The following is a 24,596-nucleotide window of genomic DNA, read 5'->3' as shown; positions in this document are numbered from 1 at the left end:
AAAATGCCAGAGGGAGTGGTTTGTGAAGTAACACCAGCAAGCCATTAAGTGTGGAGATTCCTGATTGGTTGACTGCTGTATCTAGTTTATGCTAATTAGATAAGCTGTGTGGAATGTATAAATACTGCTCCTGTCCTGCAATAAACGGCTCCTACTCCTGCTGTATCAACGTACACAAGTTATTCGTCACCCCCCGGTTATTTTGCTGCAGCCAGACAGACTGCGGCAGATGGATACTGGCCATGACCCCAGGCAAGAAGGTACATTCTACTCCAGCTGTACTTGACTCTTTCACCCAATAGACACTGCCCTCCATGTCCCTGGCAGTCTAGGATACCTGGGCTATAGAACAGAGTCCAAAGGTGGCTTCCTTCCTTGGCTTGGGTGGAACTCCCTCAATTTGTTTATCTCTTTTTCTAAGGATGCCACTCACAATTCAGAGTGATCCCCACCTCCAGCACTATCTCCCGGAGGGACTGAGGATATAACCTTTTTGAAATGTGAGGTGGTGGTCAGAGCTCTTCAGAACTCTCTATTATATTCCTCTTTAGGCTTTCATAGTTAAGAAAATTAATCTCAGAGATTAAAGACCCTAATAAGTAACATGGGATGGTGAGTCTCAGTTTTGAGCAGTGTTAATACTCTTATATCCCTAGTAATACAGAAAGTGGTCAAATCTTCTCAAATGTTATACAGTCACACGCTTAAAAGAAAGACACTTGGAGCATTCCTCCAGTCTTCTGCATGGCTGGTGTGTGCTGAGATGAAATCCTGACCAAGACTGGTCTGTCTGTGGGCAAACTGGCTTCTCAAGGGCCTGACGGTTAGCTCTATTGACTGGACCAAGAGTGATTACCTAACTGTGGCCAGATCAATCAGAGCCTCTCTCTCCTGAGATCTCAGTACTGGAATTTAGATACAAAGAGATTATTTATCCTCATGGTTGATGGATCCCAAGGAAGACTTGTGGAAATATAAAAAGCTCTTAAATAAAGAAATATAAAAAGCTTTGAAAATTTCAAGTGTTTCTTTATATTTGGAAACACTCGCAAACATATTTGGAAGCAAAACCATCCTTGACTAACACGAGTTAATATCTTCCTCAGTGAGGCTTTCCTTAGGTTCCCTGGTAGAGACATACAGCTGTATGTCTTACCACAAGGTGGCTCCCAGGATCTCACCAGGTCTATTCATATTTGGTTGATGTACTGTTATTACCTTTATAACCTTAAAATTCTCTGAATTCAGAACCATACCTGGCCCCCAAAGGATTTGGATAAGGGATGTGGATTGCCATAAGAGATGCTGTGGGCAACTCTATCAGCCTGCACAGACAAGCTATGAGAGACAGTCTGCAGTGGGGGCAGCTGGTCAGGACAGTGGAGGCCATGGAGGAAGGTCCTGTCATTTTCAGAGGCCCTGGGCCCAGGCCCTCATTTGGCCCTTAGGTCCTTTGAGATACTCTGCATGTTTGCCACAGCTTTCCTTCTTTTTCATTAAGCAGCTCTGGGAAGCCTGGCTGAGTTGGAGCTAGAGAGCCCTAACTATCACATCCCTCATCCCCTAGACACTCAGATCCCGAGGGGGTTCTGCAATTTCAGGGAGAAGGAGCTGGGACTACACCACCATGTTTAGATTCGGCCTTCGCTAAGCCTTCTGACACTGAGATGGGCATGCAGCCTGCTGCTGGCCTGGGTAGAGAGGACTGAACCTTTAAAGGTTTCCACGTCCATGAGATTCCATGGGGAAGGCAGGAACAGGGTGGGTTTGGCAACTGGCCACCTCAATGGGTTTCTGTCTGAAGCCTTTTCCACATAGAAATCTTTTCTAAGGAGAGCCTTTGTCTTCTTTTGGAGGTGGTATGGACTTGTGGTCCTGAGTTCCCCCTTGGAAAGTCTACCTCTGCAAGAATTCTTTAAAAAAAAGAGAGGGAGAGAGAAAAGAAAAAATATTTCTTCTCCTTTCTTGAACCGTGCGTCACTCGCCAAAGAATTCCGCAGCGATAGCAATGTTATGAATAGGGTAGTCATAATGGGCTTCAGAAGAGCCCGGAGCCCAACCACAGGAATCGTTCCTATCACGGCTGAGCTAGAATTGTGCCTTTTATAAAGTGAGTTTTGAGAAGAGCACTTATAATCTGCCTTCTGAATTGGCCATTTATTATTTTGTGTTCACCCTTGTGAAATGCTCCTTTAAAAAAGCTGGCTTCTGTTTATATTTGAGAGAGAAATGAAGCCAAATATGCAAGAAGTCACGATGATTCCACCCCAGAGGAGAACGTGTCGAGTCACCCGAGCAAAGCCCTGAACTTGGGGTCTCTCCTTCAAGGGCAAAACACTTATGGCCCGTTAGTTGTCCTTATCAAATTGGGTTGCACTTTTCAGATCAAGGCAGTGGCACTATAGCTATAGTTAGTTATTACTTGGACAGAAAGAAATCAAAAGCAAGTGAGTGAACAGATGTATTCTAAACTCAGCGAGGTCTCCACAGAGCCTCTGTGAGGCTTCCTGGATGGGGGATCTGGGCAGACAGAAGTCTCAGCCACTGTGATGATAAGGCAACCAGAGAGCTCAGCCATCCAAAAGTGGTTAGAAGTAAAGTAGAAGTTTAAGCTGGACTTGGAGAAATCTCTGGAAAAACAGACATTGAAGTGGGATTTCTGCATTGAAAAAATAAGGCAGGAGAACTTAAAACTGAAGCAAGCAACCAAAGAAAGAATAACAACCTCATGCACAGAGGTGAGTGGTGGTGAAAAAGGGGTGAGTCTATCTTAGACTTGATCTCTTCTGGCTTCAGTAAAGAGGGAGGCGACAAAAAGGAGGTCAAAAAGTGTCTTTATCTGGCCTTTTGGGCACAGCTGCAGGTTGAGAAAGAGGCTGCTTTTCATCAGGAAAGGCCACTGAGTTGGAAGAATGGCAGGCTCTCTCTGCAATTATCTTGCTCCAGATTAGGAGTCAGAATGTGCCTGAGATGGTGGGAAGCCCCTGGTCTCCTCTAGTAGTGTAGCTACAATTACCCAGTCCCCAGAGGTGGTGTTCTTTTGAAAATGTCGGGGGAGCTCTCCAATACTTCTGAGTTCCCACATGAGCTGGTTGGTATTACCTGCCACCACTTAGAACATCACGTATCATTTCACAGTTCAGCTCAAAGTTGATGCGTCAGGCTTTTGGGCTAAAAAGCTGAGAAGCTGAAGCTGCTGTTGCTGGTGATGCCTGCTACCCTCAAACAGCTGTGCACATATGAACTTGTAATCTCAGATAGCAAAATGGAGATTTCAAAGGTTCTTCCCATCACAGGGAAAAAAACCCAAGACCTGGTGCCAAAACATCATTCTTCTGTAAAATACGTTAGAAGTTGTCTGAAAATCAGGCCCAGTTGCTTTAGTTCTTCTTAAGTCTCCCTCACTCTGCACCCGTGAAGTCATGGTTTCTGTCTTCTTCAAGCACTGGGAGCCTGATGATAACTGGTTATTTTTAGAATCAACTTTACTCCTTTGGAATTGGGGTTGGCTTCCTCCCTGCCTCTTGTCAGCTGTAGGAGCTTAGACATGTCACGTAACCTGTCACCTCTCATCTTCTGCACAGCTTGTTTTGCATATTCAATGAGATGATGTATGTAGAGCTAACGTGTGCCTGGCATGCGGTATGATTGGTAAATGGGACCATATTGTCAGCATTACAACACAAAGTCTTGTTTCCTGTAGAGGAAGAGTTTTACATGGGGGGGAAGAAAACAACCCGAACTAGACCCTGAGGTCTCCTCACTTACAATAAACAAACATGACCCACCACCTCAAATTTTATCAGTCATTAGAAATTCTGGCAACAGCCTGGTGATGTAGTCTCTTGATTTGGAAGAAAATCCTTGGAAAGAAAAATGTGACCTGTGCTTATTATCATCTTTCCCATTTCTACACTGTCTTTAAAATCTCCCCCAACAGCCCAAAGAGTAAAAGTCAATCCAAAATAAACCATGACAAGCAATGCAGGAAAGCACGAATGTTGGAAAGCAAAGTAGCACATACGCAAACACACTCCCACTCCTATAAAGCCTTGTTCTCCAACTTTGTCCTTGTCCCTCAGTACATGATGCAGGGGGCAGGCTTCCTGAATTCCCAAGTTGCTACAAATGGGGGGACAGGATGAATATGATCCGCTGCCTTGAGAGCTGCCTTGGGAGCTCTTAGAGAGCTGAGTCACTCAAGATCAAGCCCCTGCTCCAGAAGTGAGGCCAGGGCTGGTGTGGGTATAGCACTGGAGCATTCTGCTGGTGGGTCTGGCGGGGTTGAGATGGGTCCTAAGAGTCTTCTCAGGTGGTTTTTATTGTGTTTGGGGGAGTAGGGAAGGAAGCCACTGTGAATTGCCACGCATGTGCCTTTACCATCAACCACCACTGCTGCCAACAGGCCCTTCTTCTTGCTGCTGAGTCGGTCGTGTGCTTGGCACTGTTGGTCTCGGAAGCTGGGCAGACCCTTGGGACAGGGCAGACTCTCGCAGACGGCATGCTCCACACTGGCACCCAGGCAGTGTGTGCCTCCAGGTCCAGGGCTAGAAGGGAGGAGGAGATCTGCGTTAGCCGGCTGTTCTGTGCAAACAGCAGGGGCACTTCCCAGCTGTCCCCCTTGCCAGAGCAGACAGGCGTGGGAAGACATTCCTCAAGCAATCCCTTCTGCTCTTCCAGACCATCCTGGGCAACCCCAGCCCCACACTGAAGGCATGTTTCAGTGAGCCATGAGAAAAATGCATCCAAGGACTGTAAATCAAGGACATCTGGAAACAGAACACAGCAATATCAGTTCAGCAAAGATGTGTATGTAATATAGACAACTCCAAGGGAAATTTGGTGTTTTTTCTTTTCTTACTTCTCTAAAATGAAGATCTTTAAATGACTCCTAGGATACTCTAGAGGTTACCAAGTTTCAAAATGAGTAAATAAATGCTCTCATTTACTTTATGATGAAAAGAATCAATTCGAATGATTAATTCACTAGCTCATGGGCTTTTGGTGGAGACCATTTAGATCCTGGCTGTGCCATCTTAATCAGGGCTAGTGTGACTTCACACATGGTCAGTGCCACAGTCTTGAGTCCCCAGTGTTCTGTGCCTAGATGGGATTTTAAGCAATTTTGGAAACCTGGCTGGGTTCATCGGCCAAGTCCACATGTGTAGGGGGGAATCAAAGTAGAGCAGTAGGACACCATCAATCTGGACAAAGCATGGCTCTGCCAAGCTCCCCATTAAGGCCCTGGGGTGTTGTCCTCAGAGGACTCTACCCAAGGCAACCTCAATGGTTCCATTGATCTTCAAGATGCCAAGAACATTAAGATAGAATAAGATTTCTTTCTATTTTTTTTTTTTTTTTTGTACTCTATCCTTTTGGTTGAAATTCAGCATAAGGGTGAAAAGGGCTCAAATCACAACTGTTCTGTTCCACGAGTTTTCACAAACTGCAGGTACCTGCTAGAAGCAAGACATTTTGAACACATTAAATTGTTGAGAGTCACAGCCGAAGCGGCCCCAGCAAACTTCCAGCTGATTGGCTCACAGCTGCCCCAGCAAACTACCAGCTGATTGGCTCCTCTGCGGTGATGTTCATTGGGCTGTTTCCCTGCCCTTTCAGAACACGGAGCCAAAAGAGTCCCCCCAAAGAGCAGCTCCATGTTCTGAAAGGGCAGGGAAACAGCCCAATGAGCTTCACCCCAGAGGAGCCAATCAGCTGGAAGTTTGCTGGGGCCCCTGTGAGCCAATCAGCTGGAAGTTTGCTGGGGCCGCTTCGGCTGTGACTCTCAACATTAAATGATTCTTTTGGGATATGCTTTTCCCTGTGCCATTTCCCATGTTCAAATGGCAGGGCCACCCTGTGATTATGGCTTTAGGAGAGAGATCTAAAAGCAGAAAGTGGTAGAAGTCTTACGCTTTTGTGTCATAAAAGCTCACAGAAGAGGTCAGTGAGATTTTTTTTTTTTTTTTTTACAAATCAAGAGCAGGGAGTGAACATTTTTGGTCTTATGGGTCATGAAGTCTCTGTTGCAACTACTCAGCTCTGCCACTGTAGCACAAAAACATCCAGAAGTGACATGTAAATAAGTGTGACTGTGTACCAATAAAACTTTATTTACAAAACCAGATGGTTAGCCAGATTTGCTTCAGGGACAATAGTCTGCTAGCTCCCGGTCCACACAGATGTTTTACAGCAAACATCTCAGGTAGAGGAAAGGCTCCCTTCATACCTCTGTGTCTGCATATGTACAGGAAGGCAACCTCCTTACCTGGGAGTGGAAGGAGTCTGAGTGATTACATACCCTGGTAGCTCTGTTGGGAGGCTCTGAGTTCTGGTCTCCAAGTTAGGTTCAAGTTAGGAAATGGCCAAACCTCTAAAAGGTTTATGGGATTTGAGAACAGAGGGTCCTTGTGTTCTGTATCCTGCTTAGAACACCAGGCAGGCAGCCAGACCTCAGAAAAATGATTGCAAAGTATATTTACGCAGACTGAATGTCAGACCACCTCCCCAACAACTCTGGGCCCAAGCATGGACAGAATGGATGTACTCCTGTACCATAAAGCACTTTGTGGAAGAGGAGAGGGGCTGGACCCAAAGAGCCACATGGGCAGCAGTAGAGACATCTCCATAGCAATAGGTAAATTTCCATGACGGGACCAGGAAGAGCTGTAGCAAAGGATGTTACAAGTTACACTGTGTCCCTCTTGCCTAAATTCATGCTGAAGTCCTCACTCCCAGTACCTCAGAATGTAACCTTATTGGGAAATAAGGCCATTCCTGATGCAATTAGTTAAGATGAAGTTGCAGTGGGATGCAATGAACCCTTAATCCAATATGACTGGTGTCCTTATAAAAAGGGAAATCTGAAGACAGGGAGAATGCCATGAGATGAAAGAAGAGATCAAGATGATGCTTCTACACTCCAAGGAACACCAGAAAATGCCAGCAAACTACAAGAAGTTAGGAGGAAGGCATGGAAAAGGGACTTATTAGGATTCTTTGAGGGGACCAGCCCTGACGGCATCCTGATCTTGGACTTCAAGCCTCTGAAACCATAAGAAAATAAATCTCTTTTGTTTAAACCTCTTAGTACGTGAAACTTTGTGACAGCCATTCTAACAAATGAATGTACAAGATGTAACAAGGACCAGACACATTCTCATAGATTACAGATTCAGACTCGGAGAAAGTGGTGCAAAGACTAAATAGTTTAGGACCCCAAATGGACTGGAATGGAGTTAAAAATATAAATTTGTCTGGTTTCTAAAAGAATCAGAAAAGATCCAATTCCTGTACACCTTGGAGTGTAGACTGTTATTTGTGCCTGTCATGTAATTAATTCCCTGAGTTGTCACTGAGCTTCATTTCACCTTCAGTTCCATCCATTTCCACCAAATTCTTTCTCTAGGTTTACATCGGACTGACCCACTTACATCCTACCATCTTTACACCTGTCAGTGGGTAGGTGGAGAGGAAAAGGGTCACGATTTAATGGAGGTCCTGGATCCAGGAGAACATGGACCTTGAGAGCAGAAGACCGCACGATGCCTTGGGTGCTTCAGCATGCCGCCCTCCACATGGGTTTGTGCTGCTGTTTCTGTGTCCAACCTTCTAGCCCTCTTTCTAGCTTACTGCACTGTCATCCCCATGCCCCACCCTTAACTCTCTTCCATCCCTGAGGCTATCTCTGCCATACATTTTTTTCCTATCCACAGCCTTTCCTCATCTTCTTTGGGTCTGTATGAAGCTGCTGACCATCCATCAGCCATGTGAAATGGTGAGCTGGGTGCCTGTCTCCCTCCTCTTCTCCTACAGTCTCCAGTGAAGAACCCTGAACAGGATAGTCTTATAAACAATAGACTGCATTGAACTATATTATTAGAATTTATCTTACAATGAATGAGGGGGGAAGGAAAGGGAGAGTCAGGGAAGACGGCAGAGTAGGAAGTGCCAGGAATCCATCTGTCAACCTAGACAACAATTCAATGGGCAAAAACTGTCTGAAGTAACTATTTTTAAATTCTGAAGTGTATTTGAAAGCGTTCGGGTTCCAGGAGAGAGACTGACTAGTGATTTACAGTTAATTGTGGTCAATATTAGCTTTTAATGTGGCAGCAGTTACTATTCATCCTCCACTCCCCAGTCCCATGGTAAGCAGCCAAGATGTAGCTTGATGGAGCTGGGGCAGAGGATAAAGACTTGATCCTCCAAATATCCAGTTTCTGTGTTCTGAATGCTGCTTTTGATTGCTGAGGTACAGACACAGAGGCTGGCTGACATTGTTACAACCCTCACCAGGTAAAACAGCTTCCAGAAGATTTCAAGGAGCAGCACTTTTTTTTTTTTTTTATTTAAGACATTGAAGGATTAAACACAACTGAATACCCAGGAGAAGTTAGAAGGCCGTGAGGCATGCTCAGGAAAAGACTCGTGCCCAGAAAAGACCTGAGGAAGCCTTAAGCTTTCACTTCATTCCTGACATGGCTGATACCATCCAACCATAACAAAACAAACTAAACAAACACATCAAACCCCAAATTACTATAAAATTCTAATGTCCATTTCTCAGTTAAAAAAAAAAAATCACAAGGCATACAAAGACACATAAAAGCATAGCTTATTCAAAGGAATAAAATACATGAGCAGAACTTTCCTGAGGAAACCCAGATGTTGGACTTAGTAGACAGAACAACTTCAGAACAACTGTCTTAAAGATAGTGAAGAGCTGAGGAAAACATAGACAAAGACAGGAAGATAATTATGAACAAAATGAGAATGCCAATAAAGTGAAATTTAAAAAGGAAAGAAAAATAAAATTTGGAGGAGTTGGAAAGTTTGATAACCAAACTAAGCGTATTTTAGCAGGCCAAAGAAAGAATCTGCAAACTTGAATATAGGAAAATAGAAATGATCAAGCCTGAGAAGAAGAAAGAAAGAATAAAGAAAAGCGAATAGAGGAGATCTGTGGAACACCATCAAGTGGACTCATGACACATTATGGAAGTCTCAGAAGGAGGAGACAAAGGGGTAAAGAGATGATATGAAGAAATAATGACTGAAACCTTTGTGAATTTGAAAAAAAGAAAAGAAGTTAAAAATTCAAGATCAGCAAACTTCAAGTAGGATAAAGATGCAGGGGCCCACACTGAGTCACATTAAAATGAAACTGTCAATATACACGTGGAAGAACCAAGGGAACAGAGAAATACTGCACAGAAGACATCTTCAATAAGATCGTCAAGATTTTTTATCAAAACACACTGGACTGGTATATTCAAAGTGCTAAATAAAATAGATAAAATAAAATAAAACTGCCAACCAGAATTCCGTATCAGGAAAACTGTCCTTCAATAATGACAGGAAAATAAGACTTTCATATATAAACAAAAACTGAGAAAGTTTGTTAGCAAAGAGCTACATCATGAAAAATGCTAGAGGGAGTCCAAGTTCAAATGAAAGGATTCAAGATGTAAACCGGAAGGCATAGGAAGCATTAACATCTCCAGTCAAGCAGGCATGAAGCTAAGCTTTGTTGGTACAATGCACTAGAGTGACAGTGGAGGAGGGACAGGCTTTTCTCCCTGGTTCTGGTATGGGATCTCTCTCTGTGTGCAGCCATGGTGGCCTGTGATGCCTGCCACCTCCCTGTGGGCAGCAGCCTCCCCCACGCAGGAGGATGGCTTCCAAGCACACTGACCCACTGGGCAGATATTCCCATCCTTATCCGAGAGGCAGTTTCTTCCCTTGGACACTTCTCACTGACACCCCTGACTTCCCAGAGAGGTCCACAGCATAGCACTTCTGCAAGCCCCCTTCCCCCTCATGCAGTGGGCCCCAGCTGTATCCTCTCCAACACGGTCCATGAAATGTCAGCCCTGGGTGTTTGTGAGGGGGGACACCCTCATCCAGATTTGCTCTGCCTCAGACCTGAAGCTGGCTGCTCCCTGTGTTTGCCCTTCCTATATTCATTAGCATTCTCTTTGCCTCTTAGTAGCTAACTCCCCATTACCCCAGTCACTTGTTAGAGCTAATGCCTCTTTAAATATTCTCTGTTCAAAATATACATGACCCAAGGAATTTACTTTTTCCAAGTTTCCCTTTGAGTCAATAGGAGAACAGGAAGAGCAACCTGCTAGCTGCATGAGTTGCTACCCAAGTGATTCCAGTACCACACTTGGCAGGGCCCTGCACATGCCCCCCTTGCTCTTCATGACTGGGGTTCAGTAGTTCCCCCCACAATTTTGCTTTTCAGGGTTTCAGTTATCTATAGTCAATGATGGTCTTAAAAACGCTGGAAATAAACAATTCATACATTTTAAATAACTTTCATTATTGCATATTGCTACAGCTGTCCTATTTATTGTTAATTATTATTGTTAATCTCTTACTGCATCTTGTTTCCAAATCAAATTTTATCATAAGCATGAAAATAGGAAAAAAATCTGCAAATGTCTTGGGACCTATAGGATAAAGGGAGCTGCTGTATAGGTAACCTAGAGGAACCATGACATCCATGGGGCCTCTTATATGTATCCTGGTCCTGAAACCAATAGAAGGAGGTACCCTCCATCTGTGGCCTTACAAACACAGAAGGAAAATCATTGTGGGGGAGGGGAGGTCCATAAAGGGCTTTCTGAAGACTTCAGTGGGAAGAGCCTCAGGAGGGGAACAACTTTACTAAGGATCCCATGCTGGGCTCTGTGGAGGAAGCCTGATTCATATGGACATAAGGCACTTTAAGAGATGCTGCACCAGGGCCAGCAAAGGCAGGTGGGAGAGAACAGATTTACATGGGGCAGGTGGAGAGCAGAGGGCTGGGACTCTCCTTCACCCTGGAAGTTCCTCTGAGTTATGCAGGGTGGATGAAAAACAAAATATATCTAGGAAGGCTAAATAACAGAGACCCAGCTTGATATGGCTAAAATAAAAACAATTAGAATAACAGTTCATGTAGAATTGTCACTCTTTTTGAAAGCTAAAGGTGGGTCCATGTCTTCACCCTGCCTTTCCCAGGAAGGCTAGAAGGCCCAGGCCTGTGGGCTCCACAGCACAGGCTCAGAGGCTGGCGAGGCCTTGTGGGAAGGGCCTGTAAGTGGAAATCTCACCCTGAAATGAGGATTTGCCACCTGAGAACATGGAGGAGACACTACAAAGAAAGAGGCACTTTATGTATACAGTGATCGTAAAATAGCTAAGGTGCCTGAGTGCTGGTGCTCAGTCAGCCCTTCATAACCATGAACTCATTAAGATGGCTCAGAGAGTCAGAACTGTTCCTGATTGTGGCCTTCAGATGAGGGACCCAAACCTTCCCAAGACGTGGAAGTAAGAAACATAAGGCACAAGAGCTCCTGCTTCTGGGATAGGAATGTGCATCAGCTGTCATGAGGCTGGAAGGGGCAGTCTGGCTCACTGTCAGCTGGGGCACAAGGGTTTCTTAAGGTACATCTTTGATATCATCCCCAATGTCAAGTCTTCCTTTTTCAGTACTTTCTAAATACCAATAGAGTAGAAGCTTAGATATAAAACAAAATGGTCTGAATAGGCCCTTCACAAGAAAAGGATATCCAAATGACAAAGAGACACACACACCTGCTCATCCTCATTACTGATGAGGCAAATGCAAATTAAAATTTCCATTAGATGCTACAACACTCCCACCAGAATGGCCACAGTGGAAAAGAGTGACAGTACTGTGTGTCAGTAAGGACGGGAGAAAGTGGAAACCCACCATAGCTTCTTGGCAGTGGAGAGGGGATGGGCACTTTGCAGGGTTTGCAGGTCGTCATATGATCATGAGTGCCTGCACGCTAGCAGCTGGTGACTCCTCTTCCACTTTGCTGACACACACCCACACATGTGCCCCAAAGCACATGCCTGAAGGTGAGGAGCAATCTCTGCAAGGAGTTTTACTTTTCTTCAGGTTTAACCTTCATAAACATGTTTAAAGATAAAAAAGAAGCTAGAGAGGCTTTAGTGGGTAACTGCAGAGATGGTGACAAAGGAGAGCTCAATCCCTAGTTCTCACCAGGCAGGGCAAGGATGGTCTCCTAGTGGGTTGGGCACCACAGCGCCTCAGACTGACCTAAGTTCTGAGCGGAAGAGCAGCAGAGGTTTGCATGATGATCAGGATTGTGAAGCATCAGATCTGCCTCTCTCCTTGCAAGGGGCTGGACATGCAGAATCAAGGTAGGATGGAAGAGAAAGATGCCAGCTGGTGGCACCTCACTTACTTTCTGCCTTGCCCTATTAAGTGAAGATAGATCAGAAGACAAGGTCACAACAGCAAGTAAGACCCTCTTACCATCCAGCAACACAGAGAGCTCAGAAGAGAGCAGAAGTTCCACTCCCGATGGGCTCTGTGAGCTCCCATGAGCAAGTTGGGCAAAACTGTAGCATTTGGGAAGTGGCTGTGGGCTGCTAACATGACTCCCCAACAGCTGACATCCTAGCATTAAGACCTCCTCTGTAAGGTATCCAAGCAACATGTGGAACTTCTTCTCAAGTGTAGACGACTTGGAGTTTTAAGAACTACCTGGGCACTAGATCACTTGGCAGGCTGAAAGCACATATGTGGAGTCTCATGTGAAAGCAAAAAACAATGACAGCCACAGAATGTCAAATGCCCAACTCTATGCCGAGTCTTGGATGATTTACTGCACCCCTTTCCCTTTGTAGTGCTCCAGGGACGAGGCTGTAAGATGATCCTGATGCATCCCACTTCTGTCCTCCACTCGCCTTCCTGCCTTGCACTTGCTGGGACGGAGCTGACTGTCCAAAAGTGCATCTGAGCCTTTCTCCCCACCTGCCCCTGATCAGCCTGTGTTGGAGTAGCAGATTAGAATTAGAGATGACTTCTCCACCTTGCAGCCTTTGGTTAGAACTTTCACTGACAGCGACACAAATGGCAGGATAGGATGAACCAGGAAGCTGGTGTAAAAACACAGTTGGTCCCCAGGGCCTTTGTATCAGCTGACAAGAATAAAAGTTCTACTAGCTGTAGAGATCAAGACTAGGGGAATAAAAAAGGTGGAGTGAGGGAGACATCTCTGGCTAATATTTTTGGACAGTGAATAAGCCAGCTGCAGAAGATGAGGAAAGGAGCCAGGGACATGAATCGAAGAGGGTGGAGAGAGGGTTGTGGGAGCGCTCCAAGCCTCAGACACACACAGCAGTGAGATCTGGACATCCCTGTGGAATCTTGAGCAGCCAGCCTGGTGATTTAAGGAGTGAGATGGAGAGGACGTTGTTTTGGTCAGAACTTGGCTCCAGAGCCTCGATCAGCTGTGCTTTGTAACAATCACCACATCAGGTCATTGTGCAAAAGCTGGCTGTACACTGCAAACCTGGACTTCATAAAGTGCACATCTCATATCTCTGCAGGAAGCCCCCAAGACTGCTGCTAACCTACCCAACAGAGGCCTGCTCATCTCTTCCCCTTCATGGGGCTGGTGCCATGAAGGTGAGAACCTCCTGGAAAGACTACCCAGAGGAAAAGGGCACACTGTTTCCATTCTGAACAGGACATGGAGCTACACTGCCACTGCAAGAGCTCACACCGACTAATGTGATGTAAACGTCACAGGAGCAAAGCCTCCATTCCTCTCACTTGAGTAAGGCCCTGTATGTGTTGAAGCTTATTCTTGAGATGCTACTGAGACTTCTGGCTCTGAGCAAGAGCCTCCCTGGGGCAGGGCAAGGATGGTGGAACTCAGGTGTAGGGGGACCTGAACTGCACTGCCTGGCTGATCAGAGGATTCAGGCTTCAGTGAGGTGAGATGATAAAAGGGAAGGGGGCCTACCCGGTGCTCTATCTTTCTGGTCTAATAATTTCTCATAAGTTTTGGGTTTCTCAGGGGGAAAGGTATTAGGAATGCATTTTGAGGCCCTGAAGAGATTGCTCTTCTTGCCAAGCATGCAGCCAGGGTGTGAGGTGATAAGAACATTGACAGAGGAGCTGCTCTGTGCAGACCCAGAAGGCAGGATGGAGCCCACACAGGTGTGACCTGTTGCAGATCTTCAGGATGTTCAAAGGCCACCAGGGAGGTCAAAGGGAAAACAAGTGAGCCAAGAAGTAACAGTGATCACCTAATGTTATAATACCTGTAATGTTCAGTGCTAAGGGAGACAGGTGGTCAGGAAGGGGTTTCTTTGAGGAAACATTATTTACACTGAGACTCAAAGACACAAAGGTATGTTGGGGAAAGGAAAAGAGGGGCAACCAAGTGCCTCCGTGAGAACGTTGTGTCTGAGGAACAGAAAAGAGGCTTTGAGGCTGGAATGGGTTGAATGCTGGCCCCTTGGGCCCCCTGAAGACATGTCCACTTAGATATAATTTCATTGAGAAAAAAAGATCTTAGGAGATGCAATTAAGGACCCTGAGATGAGATCATCCTAGATTAGATAAGGCCTAAGTGCAGAGATAGGTGTCCTTCTAAGAGAAGAAAATGTGGGCAGATATACAAAGGAAAAACCACATGAAGATGGAGATGGAGACTACACTATGCCTCTATAAGCCAATGGCAGCCAAAGACTCTCAGAGCCACTGGAAGCCTGGGAGGCACGAAACAGATTTTCCTTCAGTGTCAAGAAGGAACCAATGCAGCACACACCTTGATTTTGGATTTCTGGTTTCCAGGACTGAGCTCCAAAACCAACCCCCTACCATCTAGATGTGCTACCTTGGGCAAGTTACCTAACTTGTTTCTGACTCAGTTTTGTATTTACACAACAGGAATTCAAAAAGATGCCTCTCCCATACAGCTGCCTGAAATTACTTACTAAATCAATGCTTAAGCAATGATCAAAAACACAAGTAATAATAAATTATGGCAAGGATGTGGGGACAAAGGTACATTCAGACACTGTTGATGGGACTTCAAATTAGTACAACCACTCTGGAAAGCATGGAAAAAATAGTTTTCTGATTCCTCAGAAAATTAGAAATGGAACCACCATATGATCCAGCTATCCCACTCCTTGATGTTTACCCAGAAGAACTAAAATCAGCCTACCATAGTGATACAGCCACATCAATGTTTATAGCAGTGCTTTTCACAATAGCCAAGTCATGGAACCAGCCCAGGTGCCCGTCAACAGATGCATGGATAAAGAAAATGTGGTTTATATACACAATTGAGTTTTACTCAGCCATTAAGAAGAATGAAATTATGGTATTTGCCAGTAAGTGGATGGAAATGGAGAATATCATGCTTAATGAAATAAGTCAGACTCAGAAAATCAAGGGTCAAAGGTTTTCTCTTGTGTGTGGAAGCTAGAGCAAAGTAAAGGGGATAAAGTATAGGGGTCAGATACCGTAAAGATAGAGGGAAGATCAGTGGAGCAGAAGAAGGCGACTGAGGAGGATGAAGGAGGGACAGAAAAGGGGAGGAAATGCAGAATGAATTTGACAAAATTACGCTATGAGCATGTCTAAGTATACCACAGTGAATTCCACCTCTATGTATATCTATAAAGCACCAATTAAAAATAGATAAATGGAAGACCAGTAGAGTAGAGAATGGGGTATGGGGAGGGAGGAGGAGAGGGAAAGAGGTGTAAGATACAACCAGAGACTCAAATGGAGAAAATTAAACTTTGTGCATATGATTGGGTCCAAATGAACCCGACTATTATATATAATTATAATAATGCACTAATAGAAGCATAAAAATAAATGCCTAGGGGAACCTGGCACATGGTGAGCGCCCGCTGCATTTGCTGTTCTTAACGTGGTCATATGTGAAGGAGGTAGAAAAGAGACAAGGGATGGCACCTGCACACAGGGGGCTTTGTGTTTGAGTAGTGCACTGGTCGAAGGTGCTATGTACCAAGAGGGCAGAAGCAGGCTGAGAAGAGACAGCAGAGCTTAGAAAGAGTCTGGTTTAAAGAGTTGGAGGAAAAAAACAAGGGAAGTCTATGGGAGTATTCCCCTGGAGGGGGCAGGGCTTTCATCTGTCATTGCTTGTCACTGTAGGCCCACACTTCACAGGGTCTAGACTTAGGATCCTGTCAAGGCTTACAAAGGCATGGTGGTGAAACGGTATCACAGGGAAGGAGCATGGACCTGGGAGCAGTGAGAACACCCACTTTCTCTTTTGGTACTTGTCCACTGCCCTGCCCCACAGGGCCTTGCTGGACAGCAGAGATGAGCAGTGAAGGTGTCTCTGTGTTCATAATAGTCAGAGGTGCTGTAACCCACAGACCCTCAGTGGCCAGGTGTGGCAGTCCTACCCATTCCCCCATTTCTCAGTGGTGACATGCACAAAGGTGGGCAAAAAGAGGTAAAATTCATGGCCACCACGAGGTGGGGGCATGATAAAGAAGAATAAGGAAAGGAGGTTTTTATAACAATTTTGTGATTTCCAGATCAGCCTCTCTTTTGGGGTGACTGGGCTTGGAGGAATGAGAAGAGAATCCTAACACAGGAACCCTTCTGGCAGGTCAAACCAGAGAGGTATGCTGATGCACCTCTGAACTAGGGGATCTTCAGGAGCCTCTCATCACAAGAAGCCCCTGTGGTAGCCCAGAGCCACCATAAGTGGGCAGGGCAGGACGCAGCTGGAACAGTGATAGGGACCAGTCAAAGCTGGAAGCCACAAAGTTCTAGAAAGCCTCCTCTGATGCTGCCGACTAGAGAGATACCCTAGCCTACGTCATTCCAAGGCAAAAGGACAATGTGGGTCTCACATAGGCCGTGTCTAGTATGTTTGGCCAGCACTTATAACATCTTCTTGCAGGTGTTAAACACAATCTAAACTGTCCACCCTCTGGGACATAAGGGCCTTCAGACATTTAGAGGCCCTACTATTCCCTTCTGTGATGTTTACTGGGAGTTACCTGGTGTGTAATGATGTAGGAGGCAAGACCTGAACCAGAGCCCACAAGCTCCAGTCACAAACAGGGGACAACCATGAAAACCATGACCCGAGCAAATTTTTTTTCTGTACTTAAAGGTTTTCCACCCAAGTCACCCACCCCAGAGCCACCAGGCAGAATTGTGAGGTGGATAGTGTGGGACTAGGTCTCATCCCCATCTTCTAAAGTGCTAACAATACAGACCAAGGACTTTACATGCATTTCCATCAGTTATTCCAACTTGTAGATGGTGAGACATCAGTTGCTATAAAGAGCCATACTGGGGGGTGGTGGCTAGAGCTATAGCTCAATGGTAGAATGATTGCCTAGCAAGTGTGAGGTCCTGGGTTCAATCCTCTGTACCACATAAAAATAAATAAATAAAATAAAGGTATTGTGTCCACCTACAGCTAAAAAAATAATTAAAAAATAAAGAGTTTTTCTGGGGTTGAAGACTTATCCGCCCTGAGATGCTTCGCTCTACCCTCTTGCTCCCCATAATGGGGAAACAGGGGCCCACACATGGGACTTCCTTGAGATCATATGACCAATAACCAACAGAGCCAGGCTCAAACCAAAGCACCATGAATCCAAACCTACAACTCTCTTTTTGGGGCCAGAGGTCAAGCTATTAACTTCAACATAAAAAAAAACTGTAAAAATTGAAACCCCCCTTTATTAATTTCTTAGCATTTAGCCAAATAGAGTTTCTAAACATCTACCCATTTGTGCTTTTAGTTAAGAAATTATTTCCAATAGATAAAATGCCTACTATGTGCCAACTACTCTGTATTATGTTGTGAAAAGACATACTATGCACTGCCATATATGTTTTAGTCACTGACTGAACTATGGGCACATGCCTTCCTTTATCCAGGAGGTCTCTGGTCCTGGCTGGCCACTGGAATCATCTGAGAGACTGAAGGCATTCACTCTCTGTGGCCCACCAACGGCGTCTGTGTGATTTAATTAACAAAGCTTGAGCATCAGAATTTCTAAACACAAGAGGTACTTGCTAATTCTTCATTGACATGACATACATGTGCATATAAAGCATTTCTTTCTTAGTCATTATTTACAACTTGCTCATTTTCCAAATTGACATGACACCCAAGACAGAAAACAGACCATTAAAAGAAACACTTTAAATTGCGAAACAAAGAGTAAAGGGAAAACTTGTGTTGATGAACTCATAAAAATTGAGCTCAAATCTATCTCTGGATCCAAGGGTAATCAGGAAGATCTTGGTGTCATTGTAATCAGTAAAATAACTGAGAAGAGAAAAAAACACCCCCACCCCCATTTTTTTTTCCTGTCAAATACTTCTAGGAAGACTTGTGAAAAGTATTCCGATGAACAAGATTGCTAAACACACAGATTCTTTGGACTAATGAACAAGAAGCCTGCTTCAGAGTCAGCCAACAGCTAATTTGAAGGCTGGACTCCATTTCCGGAAGGTCTACAGGCTTCCGGAGAATGACCCTTGACTAAGTAAACCACGAAGCCGGCGAGACAGACTGCAATCCAGCTGTCTCAGGAAATCTCTCTCCCAGAGCCTAGGCAGGGAGTCAAGAAGCCAGCTCACCACAGGACTCCTCACGTCCATGTTCAGGGAGAGCTCTAGAGAAGCCGAGATGCCATCTGACACTTGAGCCCTTGCACCCGACCTTGGTTCTATCGCACTTTCCTCATGCTTGGTTCTTGGTATAAGGCAATATAACTGCAGGTGGGCCAGACCCAGGGAGGCACCTTGGAGAAGGCCTGATCAAGGGGCACTTACGGCGGGTTGTCGCATTTCCTCTGCCGGAACCGCGCTCCTGTCCCACATGTCCTGCTGCACATGCTCCAGGAACCCCACAGGCTCCAGTCTCCATCTACATGCTCCGGGATGGGCGTCTTGCTCACACACTCCCCAGCACGGCACCACTGAAACACAGGAGGGAGGGCTGGGCCTGAGCACTCAGCAGAGCTTCTCCTTTCCCCAAGGACTGCGGGTCCCTCCATAAGGCCCCAAATTGATTTTTGAAATTTACATAAAAGTAGACTATTACAGGATGTGCATATTTGTTGTCTATTGATTCTACCTGCTCAATCTGATACCTATCTATATTTCTCTGGGGTTTGGGTTTTTCCTCAAACTTCCCCATACAAAGTGGCCCATTGGGATTTTATAAATTCTCGGAAAAAGGATAATTCTGCATAGCTTGTGAAGGAACCTGAGCATTGGCAAACTTTGCTTAACATGACCGTCTATCTCTCTGTTATGGGTTCTAGGGTGGGGGTTGGTGCACAGGGATGAGAGCCAGCTCCATGTCAATCACTGTGGTTCTTTCTAAGGATAAGAAGCCAATCCTCTAAAACACATGTTCCCAGAGTGAGTGTGTGATTTAGTGGCTCCCAATCATGGTATCAGGATGAACCGTGACTTTCTTTTCAACCATTGCAATGAAACTGAGGGCAAAGCTGTATGGCTGCTGGTTCCAGCCAGCTCTCCTCCTAACATTTAAAATCGTTCCTGTCCAAGAAGATCAGGTTTGCCCTCTTAATGTCTAGCTAGAACTGGACAACAGTGTTCTTATCAACTTCATTGCATGTTAACTTTTTGTGTTCAGCAAGTGCAATTGTTTTCCATTTCAAGTAAACTGATGGAAAGATTCCCTTTTAAGTAAATTAACTCATGGCACAAAAGGAGTTATTCTAGAAAATATACTAAAGTAAATAATTCTTGCATCTTTAAATGAAAAAAGGAGGTAATGAGGGCACCCATGTGTCTGCAGTGGGCTCCATGGGCATTTCTGCAGTGACTGTGGGATATTCCAGGGGATCTTGAGCAGAAGACACTCTTCCTCTCAGAAGGAAATGTGTCCAGTACCCAGGAGAGTGGGGCTGCTATTGGCAGTGGTAGGAGGCAGGGGGTTACCTTGTCTGCCCCACACTCGGTGCCATCCAGGGGAGGATCCAGCTTGGTCTTGCAGGACGTATCTCCTTCTACCAGGCACCACAGTCCAGCGCACATCAGATGCTACAGAACATGGAAAGGAACTGTGACTGACAAGAACACCCACATGCATGTAGGCTATAACTGGGGTCAGAAGTGTAGTCCAATTAACCTTGAATTTGGGATCTGAAATGTAGGGAAGAGGGAGGGTCATGAATTGAGATGTTCAGAAAACAGGAGCATCGTTTCATCTGGTTTATTGAGCTCAATGAAATTCTGCGAATTTATTCCTAGGAGGGCTTGTCTCATAGGATTGAGTTTAACAGTCCACCATCTGGTAATGAGGATCTAAGAGGCATCAGGGAGACAGCCTCTGCCTCCTGGGAGTAATAAGCAAACAATTGCTTCCACTTAATGTATTGAGGGATAAGGCAGGCACCCACCGGCTGCACTGAGCTCACAGGAAATGAATGTAACCTAACTTCGTTAGAGAGGGTTTGTTGGAAGAAGCTGAGGCCAGAGGGCTGAGCAACTGTCATGAGGCTCAGAAATGAGAGTCCAGATGAAGGGCCTGAACCCCATGGGGTTACAGAGGCAGCCTTCCACATTCCCTGCCTGGTTTCTAACTCAGCTAAGCTGTGCATAATTTCTCACAGCATTTCTTCTAGAGAATTTCACAACTGCACAACTATACAATTGCAATAATTAATTCTACTGAAACAGGAATGGGCATTTAAAAACACAGACTCTCAACTGTATTAATAAGAAATGTGGACATTGGCAAAGTGCTCAGAATGAAACAATTCATCAAAATCATTGAGGTTGACGTGGCCAGTGTCCTTCCCCAAACGACTTACATGCAGACAGCATCATTAGCTATGAGGTGATTGGGGGGGGGTGTCAGGCAGCACCCATATCCCACTTGGGGGGTAGGGAATGATTCTGAGGCATCATTTTGCTCGGAGGTTACAGGCGGGATAGCGCTATTGCACATGACAGTCAGCTACCCATCAATGCACCTTTCTTGACTTCTCCCCTGCCATAGACAGCCCCCTCACGGTATTTCCTGGGATCACTTCCCAGATAAACTACTTGCACCCAAATCCTTGCCTCATGGCCTGAAAATTGAAAACAGATGTGCTTAAGGATCTTTTAAAGACACAGTGCTTCCTGGATGCCAAACCCAATCATGGCTAAGAGGCCTGAGCTGGAATGGGGAGACATGATCCTCCAGAGTATGGCTAGGGGATCTGCTGGTGTGCCTCAGGCAAGGAGTGGGGGCCCCTGTGATATGGACAGCACAGTTATGGTATGGTTTGCAAAGGGTGTGCTGTGCTTAGTTTAGAGGTCTGCCGATCCAAGTAATCTCAAACATCTGCATGGACTAGATGCACAACTGTGCTGTCTACTGTCAAAAAAAAAAATGTTTAGAGGTCTAAGGGACAAAAATAAATAAGAGAAAGGGAAGGAAAACAGAGCTGAAAGGTGCTTTTAAAAAGAGCCAAGAAAAGCCCACAGCAGCCCTTTCCCCTTTGCAAATATGTAGAAGCTTATCTGTGCCCTTAAAGAAGTCAGTGATTCTAGTGGAATACTGTTCAGAAAAGCTTACACGTTCCTATTACTGTTCACCTCTCAACGGAGTGGTAAAAAGATGAGAGCGCTGAGTGCAGCACAGCTGGTCCCATAAAGACTGACTGCACCTCATTAAATGCTTGATTCCTTGCACTTTGACCTCAGAGTTCTTCGAGAGTGTTGCATCCATGTGCAGACACGTGTTCATGAGGCAAGGCTGACCCAGGAGGGAATTTATGGGGTAGGAGTGCTTGGGATGAAGAGGAATAACAGCCACATCAGGAGAGGGGGGGAGAAGGTGGTGTGAACCATTTATTATGCACTTTATAGACAGTACTTTCCCATAAACCTTTTCTAACCATCAAAGAGATGGAGAACAAGGTTAGGCAGAGACTTCTCAAATAGAATCCTCCCCATACTAACCAGAAATGAAAAAATTAATGAATTATACTATATTAAAGTTAAGAATTTTTGTTTAACAAAAGACAACTATAAGAAAATGAAAGAAGGTATTTGTAACACATGGGGGAAACAATCTTAATACATATAACCAACAAAGTGTGTGCACTAGAATGTAGTTAAAGAAGAAAACAACCCCAGCTTTCTCTAGATCAATTAAGGAGAAGACCCAGAAAAATGGATAGAAGACTTAAACAGATACATCCCAAAGGAGAATATTTAAATGGCCAGGAAACATATAAGAAAATTTGCTCAATCTCTTTAGTTAACAGAGAAAAATACATTAAGACCCACCATCAGATGCCTTTGTATACTCACCAGAATGGTTAGAATGAAAAGGATGGGAATTCCAAGCGTTTACAAGACTCTTGTGCATTGGTGATAAGATTATAACTTGAAACAACAACTTTAGAAACTCTTTGGCAGTCTTTACTAAAACTGAAGACATGCATTCCAATACCCAGCAATTCTACTCCTAAGTATGTTCAGACCTGTGCGTGTGTTCCTCAGGGGTCAAAGTACTGACCTCAAGTGATGGGTTACAAGGAAAACAGAGGTGGTGCACTAAAAATAATGTAACAAATTATGTTTGAACTATGTGCTTAAGGTTTATGTGAAACATTAATGTACTTTGTATTTAGACTTGGACCCATTCTCAAGATATCTCATTATTTCTATGCAAATATTCCTCAAAGACATTCCAACGCTATTTGGGTTAGTCTCAAGGTAGAAGCCACCCAAACATCCATGAACAATAGACAAAATATGATGCTTAGAATGATGGAATCACGTATGATTTTATTTATGTAAAGTTCAAAGACAAGTAAAACCATGGTGTTGAGAATCCGAATGGTGGTCAATTTTGTGTTCAACTTAAAAAGAAGGAAAAGGGGAATGAGCAGAAAAGAGACTCTGGAATTGCAGTCTCTGACCCAATCTGGACCACCAGCATTGCCCTGTGGGCTCAAGCCAAGCAGTCATTCTGCTTCAAATTCATTTTCACTAACAGACAAATGGGTGAACCACATGACTGCCTGTCACTGCAATGTCTTCTAGATTAAAAGCTGGAATTCGCATCATGCTATACAAATTATAAAGTGCTCCAAAGTCTGTCATCCTTTGCCACATGACAGAACCAGGAGGCAATCTGTGGAGGTCAAGAGGCTCAGGCTGGGTCAGAAACACAGTCTAAAGAAAGAAATTAAAATAAGGTAACAGAAAGGGTATTTTAATATGAAGTCAAGACCCTGACCTGAAATGAAAGATCATCTCAGTCTCAGATTGGAAAGGAAAACTTTGTTCCAAGAAAAATGGCAAAGAATGATGAGCCCAGAGGCATGTCCTGATAGGTTATTAGATGTCAAAGATAAAGCAAATATTCTTTGGACAGCCTGGCAATTGCATCAAATCACAGATAACAGGAAAAGACATCTTCCATGTGCAGATGCCTCTGCAATAGCATTACATCAGAAGCAGAAGAGAAATGCTGATAAGACACAAGGAAAGGACACGTGACCAGGAAGTTTGTACAAGTTGACATCCCTAATTTAAAAATTCACAATCTGAAATGTTCCAAAATCTGAAACTTTTTAAGCTCCAACAGGATAGATAGTAACAGTAGGAAATTTCCACTCCTGACCTCCTGTGCTGGTCACAGTCAAAATACAGGCACACTAAAAATGTCATGTATATGTAAGCTAACAGCAAGATATTATGGAGCATGACTGGAAAAATTTGAAGAAGAATACAGAAACAAACATTTAAAAATTAAATATATAATTTTAGAAGAAAAAAATCAATAAATGGTAACATCACTGAATGAGAGAATTGATGGCTAGAATGGAATTGAACATACATGCTATGTGCCTGTATGAGCATACCATGATGGACTCACTTTTAGGTATATCCATAAAGTACCAATTTAAAATAAACAAATAAATGAATAAATAGAAGGAAGACCAATATAGTAGAGGAAGGGGGATGGAGGAGGGGATGTACAAATATGTGAAAATGAATCCCATTATTATGTATAAGTATAATACACTAATAAAAGCATTAAAAATATGAAGACAAAAGGAAGAAGGGAAATACAAATGATGGGTAAAGAAACAGGGAGGACTAAGAAGGAAATAGTAGCATGCATATGTTAATATGCCTGAGAGAGTAGATTTGGAGCAGAAGAAAGACTGGAGAAGACACAAGCTGACAGCAAAGATCAGTCAGAATAGAGATCCCCACTTAATATCGGGAGGCTATCCTCCATTATGGAGTGACATCTGTCTCTCACTATGCACACCTTTGAGGGACACCACCCTTTTGACTATGGGATAAAAACTACTGGCTTGCTTTAAATTTTTTTTTAACTTAAAGACATTTCATTTTTAAAAGAAATTTTAAATATCACTAAGAATAGAAAACTTGAGTGTTTGCCTGGGAATAAAGAAAGAGACCAACTGTGAGGGGCAGGATGATGGAAATGCTCTGTGTATTGATTGGTTACAAAACTGTGCAATCGTCAAAATTCATAGTGGACATTAGAAAAGGACAATTTTACTGGATGTAAGTTACAATTTTTTCTCTCTTTATTTTTAGAGAAAGTGATACTGGAAAGACAGGAGCTAAAAATTTACCTGAGTTGAGAAAATACAGGACTTATGGTATTCTTTTGTATACAGTAAAAATAATTATCACGGTATAAAGAAGAGTAAGATGAGAGATACCTCCAGCACGCAAAATATTTAAAAATATTTTTAGAAACAATATGCTTATACAA

The 24,596-nt window shown here is 44.1% G+C and overlaps 1 protein-coding gene across 2 annotated transcripts in view; it reads right to left on the bottom strand.

Moving 5' to 3' along the window:
- Positions 1–24,596, bottom strand: part of Adamts17 (ADAM metallopeptidase with thrombospondin type 1 motif 17) — a 345,945-nt gene that overhangs the window by 118,513 nt on the left and 202,836 nt on the right. For both annotated transcript variants that reach the window (XM_046436056.2, XM_046436066.2), the window contains exons 11-13: positions 19,775–19,876; positions 18,635–18,780; positions 4,381–4,547 (exon numbers count right to left, since the gene is read on the bottom strand). In XM_046436056.2, coding sequence (XP_046292012.1) covers positions 4,381–4,547; positions 18,635–18,780; positions 19,775–19,876 — 415 coding nt within the window. The remainder of the gene's footprint in view (positions 1–4,380; positions 4,548–18,634; positions 18,781–19,774; positions 19,877–24,596) is intronic.

Source organism: Marmota monax, unplaced genomic scaffold (genome assembly GCF_021218885.2).
Source record: "Marmota monax isolate L192 unplaced genomic scaffold, Marmota_monax_Labrador192_F-V1.1 WCK01_AAM20220418_F8-fsc00005, whole genome shotgun sequence".
Taxonomy (NCBI): domain Eukaryota; kingdom Metazoa; phylum Chordata; class Mammalia; order Rodentia; family Sciuridae; genus Marmota; species Marmota monax.
This window is presented reverse-complemented; position numbering and strand designations above follow the sequence as displayed.